This window comes from Colius striatus, chromosome 4 (genome assembly GCF_028858725.1).
Source record: "Colius striatus isolate bColStr4 chromosome 4, bColStr4.1.hap1, whole genome shotgun sequence".
Classification (NCBI taxonomy): Eukaryota; Metazoa; Chordata; class Aves; order Coliiformes; family Coliidae; genus Colius; species Colius striatus.
Window position 1 is genome coordinate 62264406 of NC_084762.1, and position 24506 is coordinate 62288911.

At 36.3% G+C, this 24506-nt stretch overlaps 1 protein-coding gene across 1 annotated transcript in view; it reads left to right on the forward strand.

Annotated features, from left to right (window-relative positions):
* C4H8orf34 (chromosome 4 C8orf34 homolog) overlaps nt 1-24506 on the forward strand; it is a 164168-nt gene that overhangs the window by 100770 nt on the left and 38892 nt on the right. Inside the window, exon 9 of the mRNA XM_061995680.1 lies at nt 21676-21761. Within this exon, the coding sequence (XP_061851664.1) occupies nt 21676-21761 (86 nt within the window). The remainder of the gene's footprint in view (nt 1-21675; nt 21762-24506) is intronic.

A 24506-nucleotide genomic window follows, 5' to 3' on the forward strand; every position in this document is an offset into this window, starting at 1 on the left:
ATAGTTGCTCCTTAGCACTTTATAATCTCATCCTGTTTCACCTCTGAGAAATAATTTAATCAGGTTGGACCCATTTTGGTTTTGACAGCTGGAAATAATTCTTGCATTTACAGTATGAGGGCCAAATAAACAGGTTGGTATTCCTGTAGCCAAGTCAACTGGAGAATGCAACACTAACAGAAACCCCTTAAATTTCCTAGATGCATTCTTCTATGTAGACAAAAGCTCATTTGGAGAAAGGATTTAAGCCTGTTTAAATGACAAAACTAGCCTTCTCACCCTTCTGTAATGGTTCAGATTAGCAAGAACAATACAGAGGCATGCCAATTTTATCAGCCTGCCTTTGCCAATGCCTGTTCTATTGTGTAGTTTGAGAGGGGATTAGCTGCTTGTAAATAAAAAGCAACCTGTGGTGAAATTAAGTCAAAAGTTTGGCCATATGCCACCCTACAGTTTCTACTTCTTTTTTTCTCCATTTTACTTGTAAATTATTACTTTTAAAGGGCACTTATCTAAGAAGAGAGGCTTCAAAACATTCTCTGATGCTCTGGGAACATAGCTACAGGCATACTGAACCACCCATGGGCTAGCATCTCTATCAGGGTCAAGGAGCCTCAGGGAACTTCGGCTCACAGTATCCTTGGAGCAGCAGTCAGTGGATGGCCCTGTAATTCTAGAGAGTTTTGCTGTCAGCAGTGCGGCCTTATGCTTTAAGAAAAGAGCAAAAATACTAACCATGGGATTCTTCCCAATTTGCTGGAAACAAATTATGTTGTAAAATGTTTCCAAATGACTAGTTACATGAAAGTGTGGCACCTACTTTCAGCTGGCATCAGTTGTCCTCGAATTAACAAGTAGGAAGGTAAGGAAAATAGAACTGTTAAGTTTTCTACATAGTGTTTTTGAACTTACATAAAATCTTGCATGGATTACTATGAAGGTTAATTAAATTTTTAATTCCTTAAAGTATCCACTAACAGCAGGTGCCAAGATACTATATATTCTCTCAATCCTCCACTCCAGGGAATGAACGGCTCAGATCTTGAGCCAAACCTAGCAACCTTGGCTGCTGCTATTGTCCTTTAACTGGCTGTACTATATGACTACGCATTCTGAAATATGAGTTGTGAGAGACTAACCTCATAAAATCCTCTTTTGTCACTTCACATATCAAAGAATGCAGAGCAGGGCTTTATTTCGCCTATACACCTTCGTTTCATTCTGCTCTGTGTAATGAAGTCAGTGAGGAACTGGATGATACCTACTTGACAGTGGTTCTTTTCATTCTTATTGTAGTTCAGCAGTTTCTTTAAACTTTGGAGGACTCAAAAAATATACCATCTCATTAGCAGCAAGAGAGGTCAAAAGAGAAATGGGTATTGCTGTTTTATTCAGTAGGGAGAAAACTAGCATTTATTCTTCAAAATGAAGAAGTCTATTCTTTTGGAGCATTCATTCCTTCTTAATGAGTCTGAGGACACCTTTCCTCTCTTACTTCAAGACAGAGTTATTAATGCAGTTAGCTCTCTCTTTTGATACCTCCACAGTGGATTTGTCTTATTTGCCTTACTGCAGCAATTGAAGTAGTGTGTGACTTCAAGGACATGAAGATAGGACTTTTTTCCTGTTTAATTCCAAGAGCAATGCAATTTTCTGTTACTCAGTGATAGACACAAAAAATTCTGTGCTACAGACTGAGTATTGGGGTCACCTCTATGAAAGTTTCTTAGTGTTGGCATTTATCTCCATTGTTATGACAAAGCCTAGTATTTATTGTAAGGTCATAATACAGAACCAATTAGTGAATTATTTTAGAAATGATATTTTTATTTCTTCATATTCTCTAAATCTTATATGCTGTAGAGTTTATACATAAATACTATGGGATTTGATTCTAGGCACGCTTGAATACAATTGAAAAAGAAATCGGTAGAAGTTATTGTTATGCACACTTTTGGTTACAATTAAATGCGCATCTTTCCTCTTAATTTTACCCACTTTTTGATTGTATAAAGTGATTTGAAATGAATGCAGCTATTTATGGCAGTGAGTGTTCTGTACATAATAGGGCTTGTCAAATCAAATTACCAAATCAGATTTGCTGAAAGTATTTGGACTGTCTGTAGGAGAAATATTACTTTTTACTTGAAATTTGATTGGCAGAGTTCCAAATGTTGGGAAGCATGCTTCTTGGCTCAGACAAAAAAGTTGAATTTTACTCTTCCATTGGCATAATCTAGTTCTTTCATTTTGCTGTATTTTTTTAAAATGCTCTGCTCTGATTACTCTCCAGTCAATTTATCTTCTATGATACCTCCTCCTCAAAGTTCCTCACTTCCGTGGACATGTTGGGACTCTTTTGAGAGGGATTTATTAAACAACTGAAGGTGTTCCTCAGTACTAGCTTTAACTTAATTGGCTTAATTGGAAAGGACAAATGGTCTTATTGAAATTCCACCAACTTCTTCAGTGTGGCAAGTTTTAAACCCTCCTGCTACTAGGATTCCATTTTCTTGCCCTTGATAGAGTTCTGTCATTATTTGAGAATTAGAGAGAACAGATCTGTCACTATCTGTAGGATACTTCAGCCTAAGAGGAGTGCTTGTTTAAATCTGTGTGTCCCCTGAGAGCACCTGCAGAAGAATACAGGGTAGCAACGTCTTATCTCTTCTGTGGCTTCTATAGCTTCCTGCAGATGGGCTAAACATGGGAGTGCAGTGACTTGTGAGGATAATGAACTGAACAAAGTTTCCCCCGTGCTGAGAGATGTGTTTGTGGATGTGCATGAGAAAATCAGGACTTAGATTCTAGAATGCAATTATAGGAGGACAATACTAGCAGCTTCCGTTTTCCCTCTTTCTCTGTCAGTACAGCCTTATTCCTTTGTTTCTGACATTTAGTTCAAGTTAGTATTAAATGTCCTTTGTAGCTGGTTTACTCTGACAGTCACTAGGCTGTTACTCTGCACAGTAATAGTTCTTTCCTTTGAACTCCTCTATTCTATTTCTGATGTAGTGTTTAACAATATCTGAGGCCGAATGGAAGTGACTCTACTTAGAGATAAAAATCTACTTTGCTACAAGACAAATTAAATCCAGTGTATATTGTGAGGGAAACCTGCAATGCTGTTGAGGCACCGCATTTGGCAAAATATTCTCCCTTGCTTTAGATCTCTTAGAGAAAAGAGCTTTTTCGTGAGCTGGCAGAAATGAGACTGAGAATGGACATAATTTTAACTAGAATAAATCCCCCAAACTTCTAACTTTTTCTTATTTTAGAAATTGGTATCTAATCTTCAATACCAATAATCTCACCCATCATCTTCAAATAATTGCTATCACAGCCCAAGTCAGGAATTTTAATAAAAGATGAAGTTTTTCACCCAGATATTTAAGAGGTAAAGATGGAGAATTCTTTCAAACTATCACACCAAGTTGTTTTATTACAACTTATTATTTAAAAAACAAAAAAAATCCCCTTAAAACCAACCAAACCAAACCAACTAACCCCCCCCCCCCAAAAATCAATACCCTTCAAAATCAGAGAGAAATAAAAAAGGGGTTAAATCTCCTGGAGTATAACTTGGTTCGTAGACTGGAATATAGCTGTATGAAACAGAGAGCTTACTGTTTTCTGTATAGATGTTTCACACACGATGAGCGAAATGCAGATGGATAACAGCTTTAAGAGGTTTTACAAATGGGAAAGTAGCTACAGAACAATGTTATTCCCATAGCTGCTCTTGGACTACAGTGCAAGTTAAGCACCATATTAGTCATCTAAATAAAAGGGTGACATCATTCACAAGGTGGAACAAAACAAGGTTTATAGATACAGAAAAAAAAGGCTAAAAGGAAAATGTATTTAGAAGGTTTGCTATTTAATCCAGAAAATTATCAGACACTTTTAGTACAACTGATCTGGATTTAGATCATTTGATCAAAATTACTATGATAAAAATTATGTCTTCATCTAAGGGCACAGCTAATCTGACTGATTTAGAGAATAGACCGACTCATTCTGTAACACGATTTTGTGAATCCTTTCTCATATACATGCAAAAGAAATGAATTTAAAGTTTGGCCAATGCTTCATAAGACACCTTCACATATAAGCAAAACTCATATGGGTTAAAGCTTTAAATGACAATTTGTAACAGCCAACACCACTTCCATATTTTCTTGTGTATTGTGACTTGCACGTTGAGCATTTTGCAAGAATGTAACCAGGCATAAGGTATAATATTAAAGTACTATTGAATGAATTTTAGGGGACTTTCTTTCTTTTTTTTATAAGGACCACCCATTAGCCTTGTATGCCCACTGCCCTGCTCAAAAGTTAAATCTTGTTCTTGTGGAGTCTTGCCAATGCATTCCTGGAAGTAAGAAGCTTTTTGTTTTTAATAGCGCAAGGGCTGCATTCATTCTTCTTAACATCAATAGAATACAAAAAAAAAGGGGTTGCATGTGATTAAAAAAGAAATGGGATTATAGAAAACATACTGTGCCACAAGCTTGAAGGCTTCTGAGCAAGAATGTTGGAAAGAAGCACTCGTCGCATACAAATGTAGGTTTGAGATGCAGTATTTTAGGTAATATTTTAAGATTAGCTAGAGCAAAAGGATTTTTATCATATTAGAGGGATCAAATATATAGATGTATATACAGGTATAAACAAAGTACACCTGTATGTTAAAAAATTAGATGTGGCTTTTCTAACCATCACCACTGCGATGTGGGGTACAGTCCAAGTGTAGTAATTTGTGTGCTTGAGCTGCTAATGTGGAATAAACGAACTGCTGTGTGTGTGCTACTATTTACAGATTCTCTCTTAAAATTTGGAAAAAAAAAATCAGAAATTCTCATGTCAATTTGTCTTGCCTGTAAAATCTTTGTTGTTGCTCTGCTCATTGTATTACTTAAAGATTGTTTGGAAGACAAGATATCTTAAAGTTAGCTTGTCTATTTACCAAGGCCATGAACTTTTCTTTAACCATCTAGATTTTTGCAGTATTTTAGTAAGTTTGGTTTTCTGCAGCGTAGTCTTCACCACTTCTATGTGTAGTGGGAACATAGTTATATAAACTATGTGGTAATTTATAAAAAATTAAGAATCATACGTAGGTTCTCTGACATACATCCCTGGACTTTAAGGAGATACTCATGATGTAGAGCCATGAGGACCATGAAAGTGTAGAGGAGGACACAAGAAAATTGAAGAAACCAGCTATAATTTCTGATCAATTGTAGAATAACAGTGGGAAGAATTTAGCTGTTGTCTGAATTGGCCATGATATATCTCTCTAGAAAAAAACAGAAATTATTTTTTAGGTAAGAGAATTCCATATTATTGATCTAACTTCAACCGTTTTATATTCTGACAAGGAAGAGTTTGTATGGAGATGCTTTATCTGAGTATCACAAAACTATAAGAAAGCTAATGAGACTTGAGGACATTAAGAGGCATTTGTTGGAAAAGTTGATAATGAGCTGTGCATAAAATTGTGTCTGAAACTTAACAAGTGGATCTCATTTGTCTATCAATATCAGAAAAACTGATGACTGTAAATAGAGAACTAAATGCTATTGAACAAGCTATGTTACTGCAGGTACTGTCCATGGGCAACAATATTGAAATTTCAGGCAACAAAAAGAAAAATTCAATTTGTTACTCCTGTGTGTAAGTTCATAAATACTGGCAAAATACTACATTTAAAAAGCAGTTAAAGATGATGGGCTCCTGGAATATTTCCTCAAGTGAAGGAAGGACGCAAACTGAGCTTCCTTAACCTCAACTGTTCACTGAAGTCCTTCCATGGCTAGTCTGCTTTCACTGTCATTGTGTTCCTTGTATGGAACCCATTGGCATGGCAGACTTGTCTTTTGAAATGGGATGGGTTCTCCTCTCTTGTCCAGGCATGTAATCCCAGTCCAGGTCCCCAGCTGGGGATGGGAAAGTGTCAGGTAATGAGTACTGCACTATGCAATTTGGGATAGAGTTTGATCAGGTAGAGTGAAGTAGAGGGGCAACCTCTGAAATCCCATGGAGATGCCATAGATCTTGAAAGAAGGGAAAATGCAGTTTGCTGCTGATGTAGTGACAGGCTTGTGTCTTAAACCTGACCCATAGTTTTGATTCTGATTCTTCTCAGCTTTCTTTGCTACCCCTCAAAATTCTCTGTAAATAAATGCATAGTGAGTATTCTGACAAAGCAAAAGGTCCAGAGCATCTGGATCTTTTACTGTGCTCCCCACTAAGTTTCTTTCTTTTTCTGGTTTCTTTCTTTCTTTCTTTCTTTTTTTTTTTTCTTGACTGCTTGATTTTGAATCATTATGACCCTTTTTCCCCTGCTTATTTTATTCGCCATGGTGAACTGTAGTTAAATTTGTCCTTTTGTGAGTTTTGATTTGTCTAGAGTGAAGCCTTTTACACAGAAATGTAACAAAAAGCATCCTGGATTTGTATTTTGCCTGTTTGTGGGTTTTACAAAAGTTTTAGTGTTTTGCACGTGCAAATACCTTTGAAATATAGGAAACAGCTAATTCCTGTCTAATGCAGCAGAAAAGTAGGAAACAAGATTATATCGTGTCATATAACTTATATTTCTAATTAGCAATATACAGATGAGTCAGAAAGAATAAAGTCTCAAATCCTCCATATAACCCCTGGTTTGGCTCTGTACACTGTAATGGATACAGGTATATGTGTCATTTGGTAGGTGTATTTGCATAAGGAATAGTTTTTGTATGTGTGCCCAGTAGTGGTAAAGCCATCTTAGTGACTCAGTTGTTGGCAGAAACTTCTAGTTTATTAATATTCTTTAAATTCTTTAAATTTTGGAACAAATGACTTCAAAGTATCAAGGAAAAAAAAATGTTTCCCAACTAAAGTGGTTGGTACAGATATTTTTGTGGAAAAATTTTCTGGTTGGAGTTTATGCACAGAATGTTAGGAAATTCAAAACTTTGAATCTTACCAAACCTTTTGATTATATATGCAATTTTTTTTTGCTTCTTGTCTTGCATCTTTCTGTCCATGTGCTATTTCTAAGTGGCTGTTCTTACAGAGGAAAAAGTACTAAATGCTCCAAATGACTGGTGTCACTATTTTTCATTCTTTTTTTTACTTCATGTTCATGTTTTTGGAACCTTAGTTTTATTGGACTTCTTGTTTTAAAGAGCTGAATTTTTATCATGTTTGTTTGTGCTAGTTTCACAGGGTTTGTCCTAAACAAAGTGTTTTACAGCTGAGAGCTGTCACACGGTCAAACTCTGTGGTCCTCATGGAGGACTTCAACCACCTTCATATTTGCAGTCAAGGCCACTCAACCGAGTGCACACTGTTCAGGAGATTCCTGCAGAATGTTGATGACAAGTTCCTATCACAGGTGATTGAGGAACCATCGAGGAGGAGTGTGCTGCTGGACCTTGTCCTGAAAAATGAGGAAAGTCTGGTGGGGGATGTGAAGGCTGCAGGCAACCCTGACTGCAGTGACCATGAGATGGTGGAGTTCAAGACCCTGTGTGGAAGAAGCAGGACACCAAGCTGGGTTGTGACCTCTTCAAAGACGTGCTTTGAGAGATCTCATAGGATAAGATTCTAGATGGTAGGAGTGCCCGAGAGAGCTGGTCACCATTTCACAATCTTCAGGCACCATTTCCTCCAAGCCCAAGATCAGTGTATCTGCATATGTAGAAAAGCAGGAAAAGAAAGCAGGAAGTCTCCATGGATAAGCAAAGAGCTGCTAGGACAACTGAGAGACACATCTATGAGAGGTGGAAACAGGGCCTAATTTCTTGGGAAGAGTATAGGAACATTGTCAGAGCATTCAGAGGTGCAACTAGGAAGGTTAAAGCCCTTTTTAGAATTAAATCTGGCCAGGAAAGTAAAGGAAAACAAGAAGGGTTTTTTTCATGTATCTCAGCAACAAAAGGAAGATGAGGGGGAATGTGGGCCTGCTGCTTAACACAGAGGGTGCTCTGGTTACAGAGGATGCAGAGAAGGATGAACTACTGAATGTCTTCCTTGCTTTGGTCTTTATGGCCAAGGCCGGCCCTCAGGAAGCCCAGACCAGCAAGGATAACAGGATGGCCTGGATAACAGAGGACTTGCCCTTGGTGAAAGAGGAAGAGGTTAAAGACTTGCTGGCCAAGCTTAACGCTTATAAGTCAATGGGACCTGATGGGATGAATCTGAGAGTGCTGAGAGAGCTGGGTGATGTGGTTGCTAAGCCGCTTTCTATCATTTTTGAATGAACATGGAGGACAGGTGAAGTGCCTGAGGACTGGAGAAAGGCCAATGTCACGCCAGTCTTCAAAGAGGGCAAGAAGGACAACCCAGGAAACTACAGATTGGTCAGCCTCACCTCCATCCCTGGAAAAGTGATGGAACAACTCATCCTCAGTGTTGTTACTAAACATATGAAGGAAAAGATGGTTATCAGGGGGAGTCAAAATGACTTCACCAAGGGGAAATCCTGTTTGACCAACCTGGTACCCTTCTATGAATGCATAACCAGCTGGCTAGATGAGAGGATAGCAGTGGATCTTATGTACCTTGACTTCAGCAAGGCTTTTGACACTGTCTCCCATAACATCCTCAGCAGAAAGTTCGGGCAATACAGCTTGGATGAGTGGACGGTGAGGTGGATCGAGAGCTGGCTGAATGACTAAGCCCAGAGTGTGGTGATCAGTGGCACAGAATCTAGTCAGAGGCCTGTGGCCAGTGAAGTTCCACAGGGATCGGTTCTGGGGCCAGTCTTGTTCAATATCTTCATCAATGACCTGGATGAGGGGACAGAGTGTACCCTCAGCAAGCTGGCTGATGACACCAAACTGGGAGGACTGGCTGATTCCCCAGAAGACTGTGCTGCTATTCAGCAGGATCTCGACCAGCTTGAGAGTTGGGCAGAGAGGAACCTCATGAGGTTCTACAAAGACAAGTGCAGAGTCCTGCATCTGGGAATGAACAACCCCATGCACCAGTACAGGCTGGGGATTGACCTGCTGGAGAGCAGCTCTGTGAGAGAGACCTGGAAGTCCTGGTTGATAATAAACTAAGAATGAGCCAGCAATATGCCCTTGTGGCCAAGAGGGCCAGTGGCATCGTGGTGTGCATTAAGAAGAGTGTGTCCAGCAGGTCCTCCTCCCCCTCTCTTCTGCCCTGGTGAGGCCTCATCTGGAGTCCTGTGTCCAGTTCAGGTCTCAGCTCAGGAGGGACAGGGAACTTCTGGAGAGAGTCCAGCACAGGGCCACCAAGATGATCAGGGGACTGGAACATCTTTCATATGAGGAAAGGCTGCGGGAACTGGGGCTGTTTAGTCTCGAGGAGACCACAGGGGGATCTTATTAACATTTACAAATATCTAAAGGGTGGGTGTCAGGAGGTTGGGAAGTCCCTTTTTTTCTGTTGTATCAAGTGACAGGACAAGGAGTAATGGGGTGAACACAAAACGTCCATTTAAACATAAGAAGAAACTTCTTTACTATAAGAGTGATGGAGCACTGGCACAGGCTGCCCAGGGAGTCTACTTTTCTGGAGGTCAACACCTGCCTGGACATGTTCCTATGTGACCTGCTTCTGCTGGGGGTTTGGACTGGATGATTTCTAAACATCCTTTCCAGCCCCTACCATTTTATGATTCTATGATCTTTTTAAGAATGGCAAGTAAGCATATGAAACTCTGTATAGTAGTGCTTTATAAGTCTCCTTTCAGTTCAGAAAATTGTGGAGAAACCTGATATTTTCAGTTTTTCAAATCAGCTTTTGCTGATTTGAACTTCTTGTAAGGTAGAAAATAAAAAAAAACTTCAAGAAAAGAAAATGTGGGCAAAAAAAAAAGAGTAAAAAAATTCTCATTTAGCTTTTTGACTGAGTTGAATGTGGGCAGTGATTAATTTGCTTAGCTTCCATGCGTAAATCGCCACAATACTATCTTCATTTTCTGCTTTCAATTTTTCTGGGTGTTAAATACAGCTAAAATAAGCAAATTTGTCTTTCCTTTTCTGGAGTGGTGAACCACTTATCAATAAACAGGAAAACACTAAAGAAAAAAGAAGTCAGAAAATTTTTTCTTGGTCCGAATTGTTATCAGCAACAGAGAACAAATTTTTAAGAATTAGGAGGTTGATTTGCTAAATTGTTAGAGTAACACACTGGCTTGCATTTTCTTTCACTGATTTATGTTTCTTTTGAATATCTTCCATGACTCACTATATGCAAAATAGAGAATATCTGTGTGATTTCAAATGATCCTTTTTTACTTTGTGTATTTGTTTGACCTCTAAAGCACACAGATATCATTTTTAACCTCAAATCTTAATTAGCTTTATGGCAAACTCCCAATCAATATGTATTTTAAAACAATGGCTAAGATCTCTAGATTTTCAAAATCTTAACCATGTCTTGGGAAGGAACAATATAAGACAGGAGATTTATGTCAAGTGCTGAGATAGAAATCCCAGGAGAATCAGACTTCTTTCCTCGCTCTTTTTTTTATCAGAATTTCTCACTGGATAAGTCCACCAAGAAATAATTTTAGACCTATCAAAATTTCCACCAAAGACTGTGATAATAAAAACATCTTGTGTTATAAAAAATGTGTAAGCTGTGAAAAAAATAGCACTTTCAGATGCAGCATAAATCTCTTTAAAAGGGACAGTGTGTCTGTGTCCTTGCCTTATGCAGTATTTTCAGAGATGAAGCATTTCCCTATAAGTTTGATTTAACAGGCATTTTATTTCCTTAAAGGCTGCATTTGTGAGGTAAACTATTTGTTTTTGACATAAATGTCAGTCATCATAAGAGAAATGGAAGAACTTTGTTTGAAGAAAGATGTGTTTGCATGTTACAGAAAAGAGGCGTACTTGAAATATGTGCACTAGGTACATAAAATTTGCATGTGAAATACATTTTATACATACATACTAGCATTGTTCTCAATGTTAGTAGCTAGGACTGGTTTTAGAAAAGTATCACTTAGTGCACCAAGTTCATCTGGAGATCATCTTACTGTATCTTCACTGACACAATTAATAACTTGTTTTGATTATGAAGGAACAACGCAGTATAAGATACCGTGAATTAATGATTTGTAACTAGAACATCTTTCCTAAGAATTGTTGAATAATAGTTCTTATAATTTTTTTTTTGTTTCAGGCAGATTGTAAAACGACAGAACTGGTATGAGGAGGTAGATACATTTTTTAATATTTTAAAATGCTTTTGAGAAATTCTAAGAGTAGACTCAAAGGATTTTTAAGTTCTTTTGAACATACCACTCTTGATTTGTAATAATGAAAGCAGAAGGAGCATATTTCAAAATTAAATTCATATTACATTGTCTATTCCTGAAATATATTGTACTGTTTCTCAATTTAATAGAGTAACATCTATTTCATCCTGTCCTTCATTTGTAAGTCTTGTCAAAACATCCTTCTCTTTTTCCCTATAAGACACATTTAACCCCCTCAATAATTGAAAAAGACAAGGGTGTTTCAAAGCCTTTCCCCCTTTTCCCTTGCTGTCTTTGATGTGCGCTTTGCAAGCTAATTCTTTATTGCAATGTTTATAGATTCTTTCTGTTTGGTACTACACTGTGATGTATATCAGCAATAGCTGTTGCTTCTGGATGCAAATGATATAGGGAAGAAGCCACGAGATCATGAGCTTAGGGAAACTTGTTGGTCGTAATTTCAGTCTCTGGATAACAGTTTAATATAGCTCTTAAAGACACACATGCAAACACACACACACACACACAACTTTCACAAGTCCTAGAAAAAGTGGTTCACAGGGGAAGAAAGAGTGTCGAGTCTGAAAAGACTGACAAAGACTGTAATTTTTCTCCTGTGAGATAATGGTTTGAAGCCAGCAGCAGATAAAAGATTGCCATAAGAATGGCTTAATTCTCCATCTTGTAAAAGGATTAGATAATTCAGTCTCTTTATGGATCCCTTACTCTGGGAAATATATTTCCACTTTCGGTTCTCCTCAGAAATAGCTAGAGTGTACTTATTTAAATGCACAAAGACTTGCATTCAGACATTTTGAAAAGGCTAACAGCACACAGAAAAGATTATTTTGCAGTCTGTGTCAATGTGTAAATTTTGCTCAGCAAGTGGATATTCTAGTTTTATCAGATGAAACTATTATGGCTATGAATTACATATTGTTGACATGGAAACTTTGCACAAAAATCTTTAAGAGTGATTGGAAAATAACGATTTTAATTTACAAAAAGAAAATAGACTTCAACCAAAATCCATTTTTAACTATATTTTAAATTAATTTTCAAATAATTTGCTGTGTTTTAGTGTGCAAGCACTGAGAAATTGTGTCCTTCAAAATGTGAGTGTGAAAGTAAGAATTAGACCGTGATTCAAATAATATCAGTGAAAATGGATTTATTTTAGATATACTGTACCTTAGATCAGAGTAAAACTCAAAGGATATGATTGCTGTATATCTCACATAAATAGAATTGGCAATGGTAACAACATACTCCTGCCTGAGAGCTTTGCATCACTTCTTTGAAATGGATTTAAAGGAATTATACATTTCTGTTGGGAAGCATGCTGAATGTGTCAGTTTATATTCCTACATTTTATTCAGAAATTTTGTTAAAGATCTGTATTTATTCATGTAGTCTTATAGTTTAATTTTGGAAACATCTGCTTTCCTGGATAGTGTTCTGCAGGATAATCCAATAGTTCTTATGCTTCATTTCTCTTCAATACAAATATTTCCCATATTTTAGTCTATTGTGAAAACAGAGCTACAACAGTGTTTTTTTTTTAATATAACAAGGTGACATGCTTCAGAGCTTTTGCACTATTACTTCAGACTTGGGAGGTGCCAGCCACCCTCTTTTTCTGAATTCACAGCCCTCTGTTCTTTGCCCCCACAGACCCAAGATATTTTTCTATAATTTCTTGATCTGAAATTTGCATGAACTTTTAAAAAAATCTGATCTTCAATAAGAAGCTAGAGTACGTAGCTAAAGCACACACAGAGTTTTACCATCAAAAGAATACTTTTGCCTGTATATTGCTTAATAAGTTCTATTAAAGATATTTTTACGATTATATTGACTAGCATCATCTATGCTGCGAAAATTCTTATCTTTTTGTCTTTGTACCTGTGAATACACTAAGAGTTTTACTGGTACAGTTTTAACATTTTTATTTTTGTAAATGACATTAATTGAACAAATGAAATAGGTGAGAAATTCCTGGCTATTTAGGTGCTGGATAATCTTTGGATTTTACACCATTATAAAGGAGTGCAGCGCTTACAGAGACAGTAAGTCAAGGTGCATGAGATCTGCATGTTTGAAAACAAGGAAATAAACTCACCATGTTATAGGCAAGTTAGGACAAATTATTAAAAGCTTGGAGTACTGTTACTGTTATGGTATTGAGGTTGCTAGGGAAAGGTGCAAGAAAATATTCAATGTAACCTAAAAGCACATAGGGGCTTTCAGGACTTTCATTGTCTGATTTCTTTTGCTATAACTTCCCTGGATTTGTTCTAGGGAAATTATAATTCAGTATTAAAGTTATATCAGAGAGAGATGTTACAAGTGGAAGTAGTGTTTTAAATTGCAGAAAGAACACAGATGATTTGAAAGGGGGGAAGAAAAAGCACCATTAAGTCCAATTTATCTTTCTCCTTATCTCTGACTGAAATTCCTTCTGGTTGCTAAAGAAACATCATCATTATGTTTGTAATGTTTCTTTTGTTAATAAGTTCATGATATTCATTAATCTTACAAAATATATGTTAACAAATTTTCATCCAAATTAATTACCATTTTATTAAAAAGCTAACTGAAGGATTTGTTATGATTTTTTCCAGAGCATAGTTAACCTACTTTGAAATAATGTAGGCAAAATCAGTGATTCAACAAGCCAAAAATCTCTTTAAGATTCTAATGCAAACGTGACAATACCTCTGTTTTGCAGAGTTGCTAACTACTTTTTGTGGTTATAGCTCTAGAAATATACACTGATCTTGAATGAACATGAAAACAGTTTTACTGTTCTTTTTGCTGAAAGATTTAGGGATTCTTTGCTGGACTTTCTCCTACTTCTCAATATGTTTGTCTAAAAGAAGTCAGATGAGTCTTCAGCAAAGCAGGTCAGGAATTTTCCAATGAAGTGTTTCACAGAAACCAAAGTGTTTTTCAGAAATTATTGAGATTCAACAAAATTTAGCTGTTTCAGGGCAGAACAGAAAGAATGGCTGGAGCTGCATTTCTCAGAACTGTAATTTCCCACTTCCTCTTCGGGCTGCCCTTTTCTGTTTTGGATCCTCTAGAGGAATTTTTCTTTATTACTAAAAAGCCAATAGAAGTAATTACATTGTCTTGAAATAACAGATTTTCAGAATTTCTTCTCAAGTGGAATTTAAAAGTTTCTGTTGTTCCAGGAGAACATCAGAATTTGAGCAAATTTATGCAGCTCTAGTTTGCCATGTTTAAAAAAACCCCAAGAAGTCTCATAGTCATTTACTAGAATTTGAAGGCCAGCCATGTGCACAGTAATTATGTAACTCTTGCCTGTTTATTGGGGATTACAGAAGAAGTTGTCAAAGAAAATTATAACTCTTCTTCTGTTTGTTGTTTTTTGTGGGGTTTTTTTTTTTTGATGGTTCATTGTTAGAGGAATAGAATGAGAATTTGATTGAATTGATTGAAATATTATTTTAGAGAGATAGTATTAATCTGAATATAATCCAAATTCATCTCTGTGAGTGAACTATCATCTACCTCTGGAGGTGAACCTTCTCTCCTGATAGTATTTGATTTGACACAAAAAATTTCCTAAAGCACAACCTCTGCTACACACTAGCACAAGGTAATTTGTAATGCACATACTTTGACCTAGTAATCTACGTAAAGGACAAATATTAAGGAGCATATATCTCAGTATTAGGTATCAGAAACATTTCCATTTCTTTGTTTTAAGGATACTTTTTTCCTTCTCATTAGTAAGTACTTATGGTTGTGGTTAAGCGTTTCAAATTATTTTTATGAATCTGAAATAGTCTTTTGAAGGTTTTTTTTTTCCTTCTGATCCATTAATTTTGCAAGAATGATGTTCACCAGTGAGGTTTTTGTTGTTGTTGTTGTATTCTGCTATAATATGACATAGAGAAAAATCATAGTGTCTACATTTAGTGCACTGGAGGAATTCTTAGGTAGGAGTTTGTCCTGCATCTGTACTTTCAGTTATGTATACACTCAGATATAGACATGCCTGTACTTGCCCTCAAAGCAGGACTTTGGTTTACCTTTTTAAAATCCATTTTTCTCAAGTATAAATGTTTCTGTGAATTTCAAATCTGAAAATGCATGTGAAATCATGGAGAAAAAAAACCCCACAAACCAAATACATTTTTAATTCAAATTCCATGATATTTTTTCCTAAGATATAGCTTAATTCCAGTGTCTTATTCTCTAGGAATTCTGCACCTATATGAGAGGTACAGCATTGTTTTAGAGGTGGTACAATTGGAGAAATTGTACGTCCTCCCACTGTAAGCACACTTTAGTAGGTACCCATTATAATGGATCATTTTAGGATGTTGTTAGATGGGTTTTTTTATTCAGATAAGGAATTGGGGTTTTTTTGGGATCATCTTGTTTAGTTCTTTTCAGTTTCTAAGCAAGGTCATCAATTCAACATTTTTTTCTAAAGCAACAATTACCATAAACATCAAGAAGCTGTCTTCTTAATAGCTCATCTGAAATGGATATTGTATCTGAGAGTTTTAGAAACAAGACCACTAGTTTAGCCGTACAAAAAGAATGGAGGAGTGTAATGATATGCTGTGTAACTCATTACAGTAAAGGAGCAATAAACTCAACTGGACTTTGGATATTGCTGACATTTATTTTCTTGTCAAATACATCAAGTTTTGGGAAGGACTGACTTTCAGATTAGGAGTGACAAGCTTCACCACACAGTCTGCTTAAGTAATATCAGTTTGATTAGAAGAAAAGATCACTGAGAAATATGTCTTTGTGAATTGTGTTAGAAAAAGTAGGTGTCATTTCAAAGTTTTAAGTATTGCAGAGAACAGACCTTCCTTATATAAGGGTCCTTTGTTGTGTCTACATCTATATAGCTGTAAGTAGATAAAATTATGTAGTGGCTCTAATTGTAAATTTTTTGACATAATTAAGTAGCACATGTAATAGTATCAGGAATTACTGGTAAATTTCAGAAACTACATGGGAAATGCTCTTAGTTTTTCCAAAGTCATCCAATGGGAAATATATTATGATTATGGAAATACCATTATTAACTGTAAAAAAGCCTTATATTGTGTATTCATTCATGCTACTTATTAATTTCTTCTTTAGTACTAAGACAATACTCTGTGTTATGCAAAAACATGGAGGAATCTGACTCTGTAATCTTATTCAAAGAGACAAGACAATCTAGAAACAAGAAATACGCTGTACGACTGTTCAAGCTCAAAGCAAAGCTTATCTTACAGAATGACTGCTCATACTGTACTAATTTAATTCCAGCTGCTACATTATGCTAGAAGAAAGATCAAGATGCATTCAGTGTTTTCTACTGATAGTAATGATTGGATTGTCACAGGAGTCATGTTGTAGCTTTCCAAACAGGGCAGGAGGATGAAGAGGTTGCTATGAAGGGAAATAGTCCATGAGGCATTTCCTCATTAAGTTGTGCCTTCAGAAAAGTTCAAGAGACTTTAATTGAGTGATAGAATTAGTCTTTCTGGAAGGTCAGGCACAAGACAAGCTTGAGATTTTGTAGCACTTGAGCAGTGCTTTTCCAGGTGGACTCCAAACAGCCACTCAACAAAACTCATCTACCAGTCTGGAAATGCAGATTTGCCCTGAATCCTTAGCCCACCTGCATGATATACAATGTCCCTGTCACTAAATTCATGTTACGGGTACTTGCTGCATCTTTAATCCGTTTAAAATTCCCCTTGAGCATAATGTCATCTTGAAAATGGGAGTAAATTGAAACATCTATGGCCATCAATCTGTGCTATTTCACTTTTTGAACTTTTTTTGGGCAATAAATGGAACTAGAGTAGGAACTAGTTCTGATGTTTCTGTTTGGTATTGCTTCTTGCAACACCCACGGAATGAAATGAGTCAGTGAGTTGTTTTCCACCTCTGTAACCACAGGGATTTACAAGTGTTTCATTAAGACTGTTGGTAATTGTGATACCACAGAACAATGTGTTCTGAGGTGTTGTCAGCCAATGTTGTCAGGGAAATATAGATGATGTTCAAAAAGTGGATGTCATATTAGTCAGAATGGGGTTTAATGTAGGTTATTTCACATAGGTGAGAGATTACGTTATAATCAATCATGAAGCTAACCTCATTTTCATGTTAGTTTAGTAACTGGGATTAATGTGATGGTTTCATCTTAGTATTTTTTCATTTGGTAAAATAAGTGACTTGTGTTGGCTGTAATAGCCTCATCTTGATGACATGCTCTCCTCTCCAACAATCTATGTTTTAAGAGGGAACATCCGAACTGATTGAGTTCAGCAATGCACTTAATGTGAGCATGATTTTAAAGCAAAGAATAATCTATTTAGGTAAATGTGTTACTGAACCAAAATTACAATATGTGTTCCATGTCATGTTTGTGCATGCTGAAGTAATTTTCATTTTTATAATGAAAAAAATAGCTGAACTTTTAGACCAAAACAAACAAGTTGGATTTTTTAGGTAGCTTACTCCTACTTCCTAGTACTGCATCATCACTAAAAGAATAATTAACATAGTAGATAAAGACAACTTACATGGAAATATAAAAACTTTGATAAGGTGATAAATCTTGAACATTAGTAGACATTGCTTATTCAGATATCAAGTCAAGAGGAAATGTTTTCCTAATCTGGATCCTAAGGGAATCAATGTGTTTTCTTTTTGATGACTTTAGTTACTGCCATTTCTTAGGTGACACTGTATGTGCTTGTAGATTGTTCAGGAGTGTGAAAAGACGTTTTAAAGTAATGGATGAACAAAAAGATATCTCTAATTTAAATCTTTATTCTAGTTGCTGTTTCCTTCTTCTGATGAGGTAATATAGGATTTTTATTATACTGTGACTCATTCAAGGAATGTAGATTGTTTTGTCCTCTTTTTGCATAATCTTATAGTATCATATTTTCTAAGTCATAGGGCAGTATGACTGTGTTTCACACAACCACGAGCTTGTTTGTAGTGACAGATCTGGTATAATGCTTTTGTACCCATCTTGTTGAACTCAGTAAAAAAGTCTTTGAGCCTCAAGTCCTTCACAGTTTTCTTGGAACAAGTCTTGTACAATGCATTTTTGGGTCAAAGGAAATTGAAATTGAAATATTTGCCTGGAGGCTGTTTGCCTTTGTAGCTCTTGAAGCTCCAACATGTAGCTGGTTGAATATAACTGAAACAATGACCTCTAAAGAAGAGATCAAACTACAAACATAATGTATATAGAACAAACTTTGGCTATCAGTTGTCAAGTTTAGACTCCCATAAAAATAATTAATAGCTGAAATAATGCTTCAGTTAATAACAGAAATAGTCCATAAAGTGCCTTTTTTAAAAAAAAAAAACAACCCACATTAAAAATAACAGCCAAGATTTTCAAAGCTACCCACCAATTTGAAAAAGTTCAGCTCCTCTTAGATTGCTTTGCAAACAAGATGTGACTCTCGTATACATTCTTCTCATCACCTTTTCCAAAGCAGTGGATGGAAAGTTCCTGGACACTTTGGTTTTGGGTCTTTTGTTTTTTTTTTTTTTGCTAAAGAAATTTCTGTCTGGTGTTTCACAATAAAGTCTGCCTTGGAGTTTACACTTCTGTGTACAACTACTCTGCCAGAAAAATAAGTGGAAATGAAAATGATTTTACAGTACAAGACACCAGATAAGTGGATCTCATAGCTTAGGCTTTCCAACATTAATGATGCTTGCAGCATGGTGCAACACACTTTTCTTGGAAGACATTCAGAAAGAATGAACCAGAGAAGTGATATAAACAAGGATAGATTAGAACAAACATCTCTGATGGTATAATGAGCTTCTGAAGTATTCAGAAGCTTTTCTAGATGCATACTTATTTCTAATATGTCGCTTAAGAATTTTTAACTGTTTTCATTTCACTGTGGAACTGTATTATAAATAGTATTATTATTGAAGAAGAAATTGAAATAGTCCAAGTAACTGAACACTATTGCTCACCAAAAGTATTTGTGACTTTTTTTTGCTGCTTGAGTCACACGAGAATCTAGTCCAGTATGAATCCACATGTAAGAAATATATAAGCTGAAAATTGTGTATGAAAATGAGGTCGAGATATATCAAACATTTTATTCATCCACTCACCTAGTTCACCCAAACATTTCCTCTTACAAAGAGGAATAATATAAATGGCTTTTCTGACTAGATAAATTGAAAAGATTTTTTTTGCATGTTTTTCATGAGGCAATGGGCCACTGAAATATATATAATTTCTAGAATAAGATGAAAATAATTTCAGTTATTCATGTATGGTTTGAGTTTACAAAAGCTCAGAAGGGGAATGTATTATAAAACATTTTTCCTTTTAATTAAACACAAACTAGCAACAGCTTCAGAGAAGAGTACATCACTTCAGATTCTTGCAATTGCATGCATACCCTCATAAGCTTGATCATGTATTTGCATTAAATATGTGTAGGATGACAGGTCAATTTTGATACAAGGGAAAATTATGTGGTTTTTGAGGTCTTCCTTTTTGAGTCGTTATTTCATATGTAATTTTTTTTCTCCCTATTTGAATATGTTTATGATAGTGCTGCAAAGTTATTTGCTTCTATTTGGCTGTTAACTTTAGAAGAGCCTGTTTGACAAGCTAGGCTTTTAAAGAATCGATAACACGTAAAGTATTTATAGAAGTAATTTTCAAAATTAAGTTTACAGGTTCTGAGTTTTACACTGTCATTGCCTTGAAGTTGTGTGTTCGAGGGAACTGCCTTCTCAGGAAAGAGCCATTAGTAATTTACATTGAGCTTCCTGTCATAGATATACCATCCAAAAGGCAATGAAAGGAGATTAATTAATTCTGTGTGTGAGGAGTGGTTTTAAGAAGGTACAAAGAAATAAGAAATATATTATTGGGTAACTGAGAGAACCATGAAATAAGAAATTCAGATAGAGCAGATATGAGGGTTCTGCTTGGTTTCAAAGATTAATTCAAAGTTTAATGTAAAGAAGCTGCAGAGAGAGAGAGAGAGAATACAGAGTGAAAGGAACTATTTTTTTTTAAGAGAGAAGTTATTTCTTTCCCTGAGGATTTACCTCAATACATTTTTATGATTCCTGGGCTTTGCAAAATTGAATTGCATTTTTCTTATTCTTTTTGTGTCTGAATAAATACAAGATAAGATAACCTTTATGTAAGCCAAAGTTATATCACGTTAAGAGCTACAAACTATTTATTCATAGCAGAGTCTGTACTCAGGATTCATAAAAGTCTGAAGAAGGGTAGTGAGACTGTTGGGATGCTTATTTAGAGGAAGAGATACAAGGACTATTTTTGAAAATTGTTTTCAAGGCATTGCAGTCAGCTGCTTCATGGGAAAAGCCTGAAGATAAAGCCTGCCATAATTACTGTAGTTTTCTTTTTAAAAGTAACAAAGGAGGAGAAAATATTCTTGCATGCATTTTCCTGTGGTAGGCTAACCTTGGCTGAGAGCCAGATCCCCACCCAGCTGATCACTCATTGACTGCCCTCAGCAAATGAGAAAATACAATGAAAAAGCCTGTGAATTGAGATAAAACAGGGAAGTTGCTTACCAGTTACTCTTGTGGACAAAGCAGACTTGAATTGGGGAACATGAATTTTCCTAAATCTATTAGCTATAAATGAATGAGAAACAAAAAGAAAAAAAAAATTAAAGCCACTTTTCCTTCCCTCTCTGCCAGGCCAGGCCTAACTTCACTCCTGACTGCCACCCTCTGAGCAGTACATGGGTTGTGGAGAACTGGGAGTTGGTCTTAGTCCATGATGGCTCTTCTCAGCCCCTCCTTCCTTCTATCTCCTCTGGAGTGTAGAGTACCTCCTCTGACCTTGGTGTTTCCTCTGCCATTTCCTGCTCTTTCTAGACCCCACCCTTCTGCCTGTGTAGCATTCTTTACTCCTCCTTAACGACTTTTTCTTCAAGGTTCCACCATTTTGGTGAAAGGCTCAGCTGTGCCCTGCTGTGGGTCTTTTGGAGACAAATGGAATCACTTGTGTACAGCACAGGGCAGCCCCAGCCTCTCCTGACCAAGGCCACACCTGCATCCCAGCCCCCACCAACACTTTGGCATGGACACTCAAAACAGTCATGTTAAATTAAAATATTTTTTAGCAGTGAAAGAAACTCGCAGCTTCATATGCACATGACCCCCCAAAAACCTCACTGTAAAATAAGGCTTACAAAAATACATTCAGTTGGTTGTTTCTTTAAGACTGGTTTTGGTTACTAGACAATCTGTGGTGATGTGATTATACCATGGCTGTTGATTTTCAGAAAAGCTGCGCTTTTAATTAGAACAATGTTTTAAGTAGGGTATGAGTCAGAGATAACACTCTTCCATGTCTTATCTATGGAACATAATAAAAAATGGTTTCATTTTATGTTTCCACAATTTAGATTGCAAGGAGATAATTTAGCAGAAAGGCCAGAAGATGTCTCCATGGTATCTCAAACATCTGAGCCAGCAGTGTTAGACTCTGATGGTAAGTTATATCACTATTTGTTGCTCATAAAAAACCCCTCCAAACAGTAACATTTTGATTTTAACAGTAGAGAGTATGTCTGTAAAAGAAAATTTTAAGAGAATGTTTTTGGGCATTTGAAATCAACCGTTTACACTTCAAATCTGTTAAAAGAGCCCCTAACATGGTTTTTGTCATGGCCAATTAGCACTCCACAATAATTTCTAGGCATGTTTTGGGAGCTGCTTTGGTCCAGGATTCATTCTTAGCAGACAATTAGCATACTAGTTTGGACCAAAGGCAGCTTGATAATATAGACATGAGCTGTCCATTGCCAGTTGGCCTCTATGCCAAAGAACAGTGTTTGAAATAAAACTGCATCCAGAGGATTCAAATAATATACAGTAAAAAATAGTTATAGTATTTTTCCCCGACTTTAAACTATCAGAAGTGCTGCTTTGATCTCCTGAAGCACTACTGACTAGAATTAAAACACAGTAAAAAAGAGTTTATACAGTAGCTCTGAAGAACATTTTTTCTTGTACAAACACAATTGTATGCTGTGCTAATCTGCAGTCAGGACACTCAGCCTTGCTTCAATTTCTGCTCAGATTTTTGAACAGAATAATCCCTGAAGTTTAATGGTAAATGCACTTCCTAAGGGATATCTTGCCAAAGAATGCCCTGCTTTCCTATAAAAGATTAAGATGATGAAGGCTAACTTTATCTTAGCTGTCATTGAAATTGAGGCAGAAAGGAACAGAGGTTTGGACAGGGAAACTTCAAAGATAGGTCTTTCAGTTCATTCCCTTACTTTGGGGCAGAACCAGCTGAGTCTATTAATTGGAGGATTTGGTTTACAGTTTAGTCTTCAGTAGCCATAGACAAGTTAGCTATGTTGCTTAATTAATGCAAAAAACATCAGAACTAACTTTTGTTATTTTTAATTAACCTGCTGCCTGCTATTTAGGGCTATTGTGTGTGCTATTGCATATGATATCAATCTTAACTTTCACTCATTTCTCTTGCCTCATTTGTAAACCACTGTATGTCAGCATTAGTAACTAGTATGTCTTTAAAGATGAATATTTTAAACTGGTTTTGTGGGAAATGCATGGCTTCATGCAGTCATGCCATTTATTTTTCTTTTCATCTGTCATTGATCACTTTATAAAAAAAAATAATAGAAGACTAAGAATCTCAAGATAAGATGTTCTTACAATCTTGATGAAAGATTGTCAGCAAGAAAGACCCAGATTGGTGACAGCACTCAGGCCCCATGAAAGCAAGGCAAAATTCTTCGGTTATGAGAGTAATTCCCAGGAAGGGAGGTGGTAGTGGCTTGTTTGGAATGAGTAAAGGGATATGCAAGCATGAGATTATTGCAGCAGAAATAGGTAGAGGGGTAAGACATACATGTACGAAAAAGTTCTACAGTTCCTGAAGCAATTTACTTTGAACAAATCTCTGCCTTCCTTTTTTCTTCCTGTGTACCCTTGTTCTTGAAAGTGGAAATATGCCCATTTTGCTATATAATTTTCTGAAGCTTTAGGCTTCAGTAAAATAGTAAGCTGTTGCAAAGTGGCAGAGACACCAGGATTAAATGTGAAACTGTCAGAAGGTGCTGGATGCTGTGTAATAATGAAAGTGGATCATTCATGGAGCCCAAGTCTGGTATCGTTATTATAACTTGGACCAACCACATTATATGCTTCTGCATATGCTGTAGTTAGTATGAATATAGAAAAGAGATACATAGGGAGAACACCTTCCCTAAAAAAAGAAGAAATGCTGCAGTAAAAATACAGAGAGCAAAAGTTGGATAGGTATGTAGGGCAGAGACATTCATGTTGTTATAAACACATATATATCATGCCTTTGAATATGCATGAACCTGATAGTTATTATAGCTAGAAAACAGCAAAGCCTCTAGGGCAAAAGGACTGAGGTCAACAGTGAGGTGCTGCCAAATTTCTGTCAAGGGGTACTCTCAGAAGTGTTCAGCCTTTCAAAATACTTCTTTTTCTTAAAATGTTGGCAGTAATACATTTTGATTTGAAAAAAACTGCAGCTGCATTTTACAAGTAGGCACAGACTAGAAACAGACATAGAACTTGGGCAACTGCCCATTCTATCAATTTTTCCTATAAATGCAGCACATTGCTTGTTTTCTGTGCATCTGATATTTGTTTCCAATAAATATTATGTATGAGATGATAAAAGAGACTCCTAAAGATACTGTTAGAAAACCTTGAGTAGTCAATGTATCATGTTGCACTGAATTTTAAATTAAGTCCTCTTAAAAATGCATTGTATCATGAAAAAGTGACTAACATGCTTCACTTACCAGGTTTATTTGAATGTATTATCTGCTCTTACTTATCAGTACCAATAATCTTACTCAAAGAAAACCATGCATTAGGAAGTGCTGATGTAAAGCCTTTGGTTCAAGAATATGCAAGCAAGGTGCTGATGCACAACGAAGTTGAGGGTAGCTTTCTTTAGATAATGATGTGTTTCTGGGTTTGAGGGAAATTGTGAAAATTGTTAGATCTGGAGCATCTCTCTTGTGGATTTCAGATTAACTAGGTTCAGAAGTAACTGGAAGCACATCTGATCAAATGGCCATTATAAATAAGCTGTACTAAAGCAATTCCACCTAATAAAGTCAATGTAATAGCTTATGTAAAAAAGTCATCTGCAACATCAGGCACTGTACGGACTCTACCGGCAATATGGATCTGGTTCTGATTAACCACTACACTG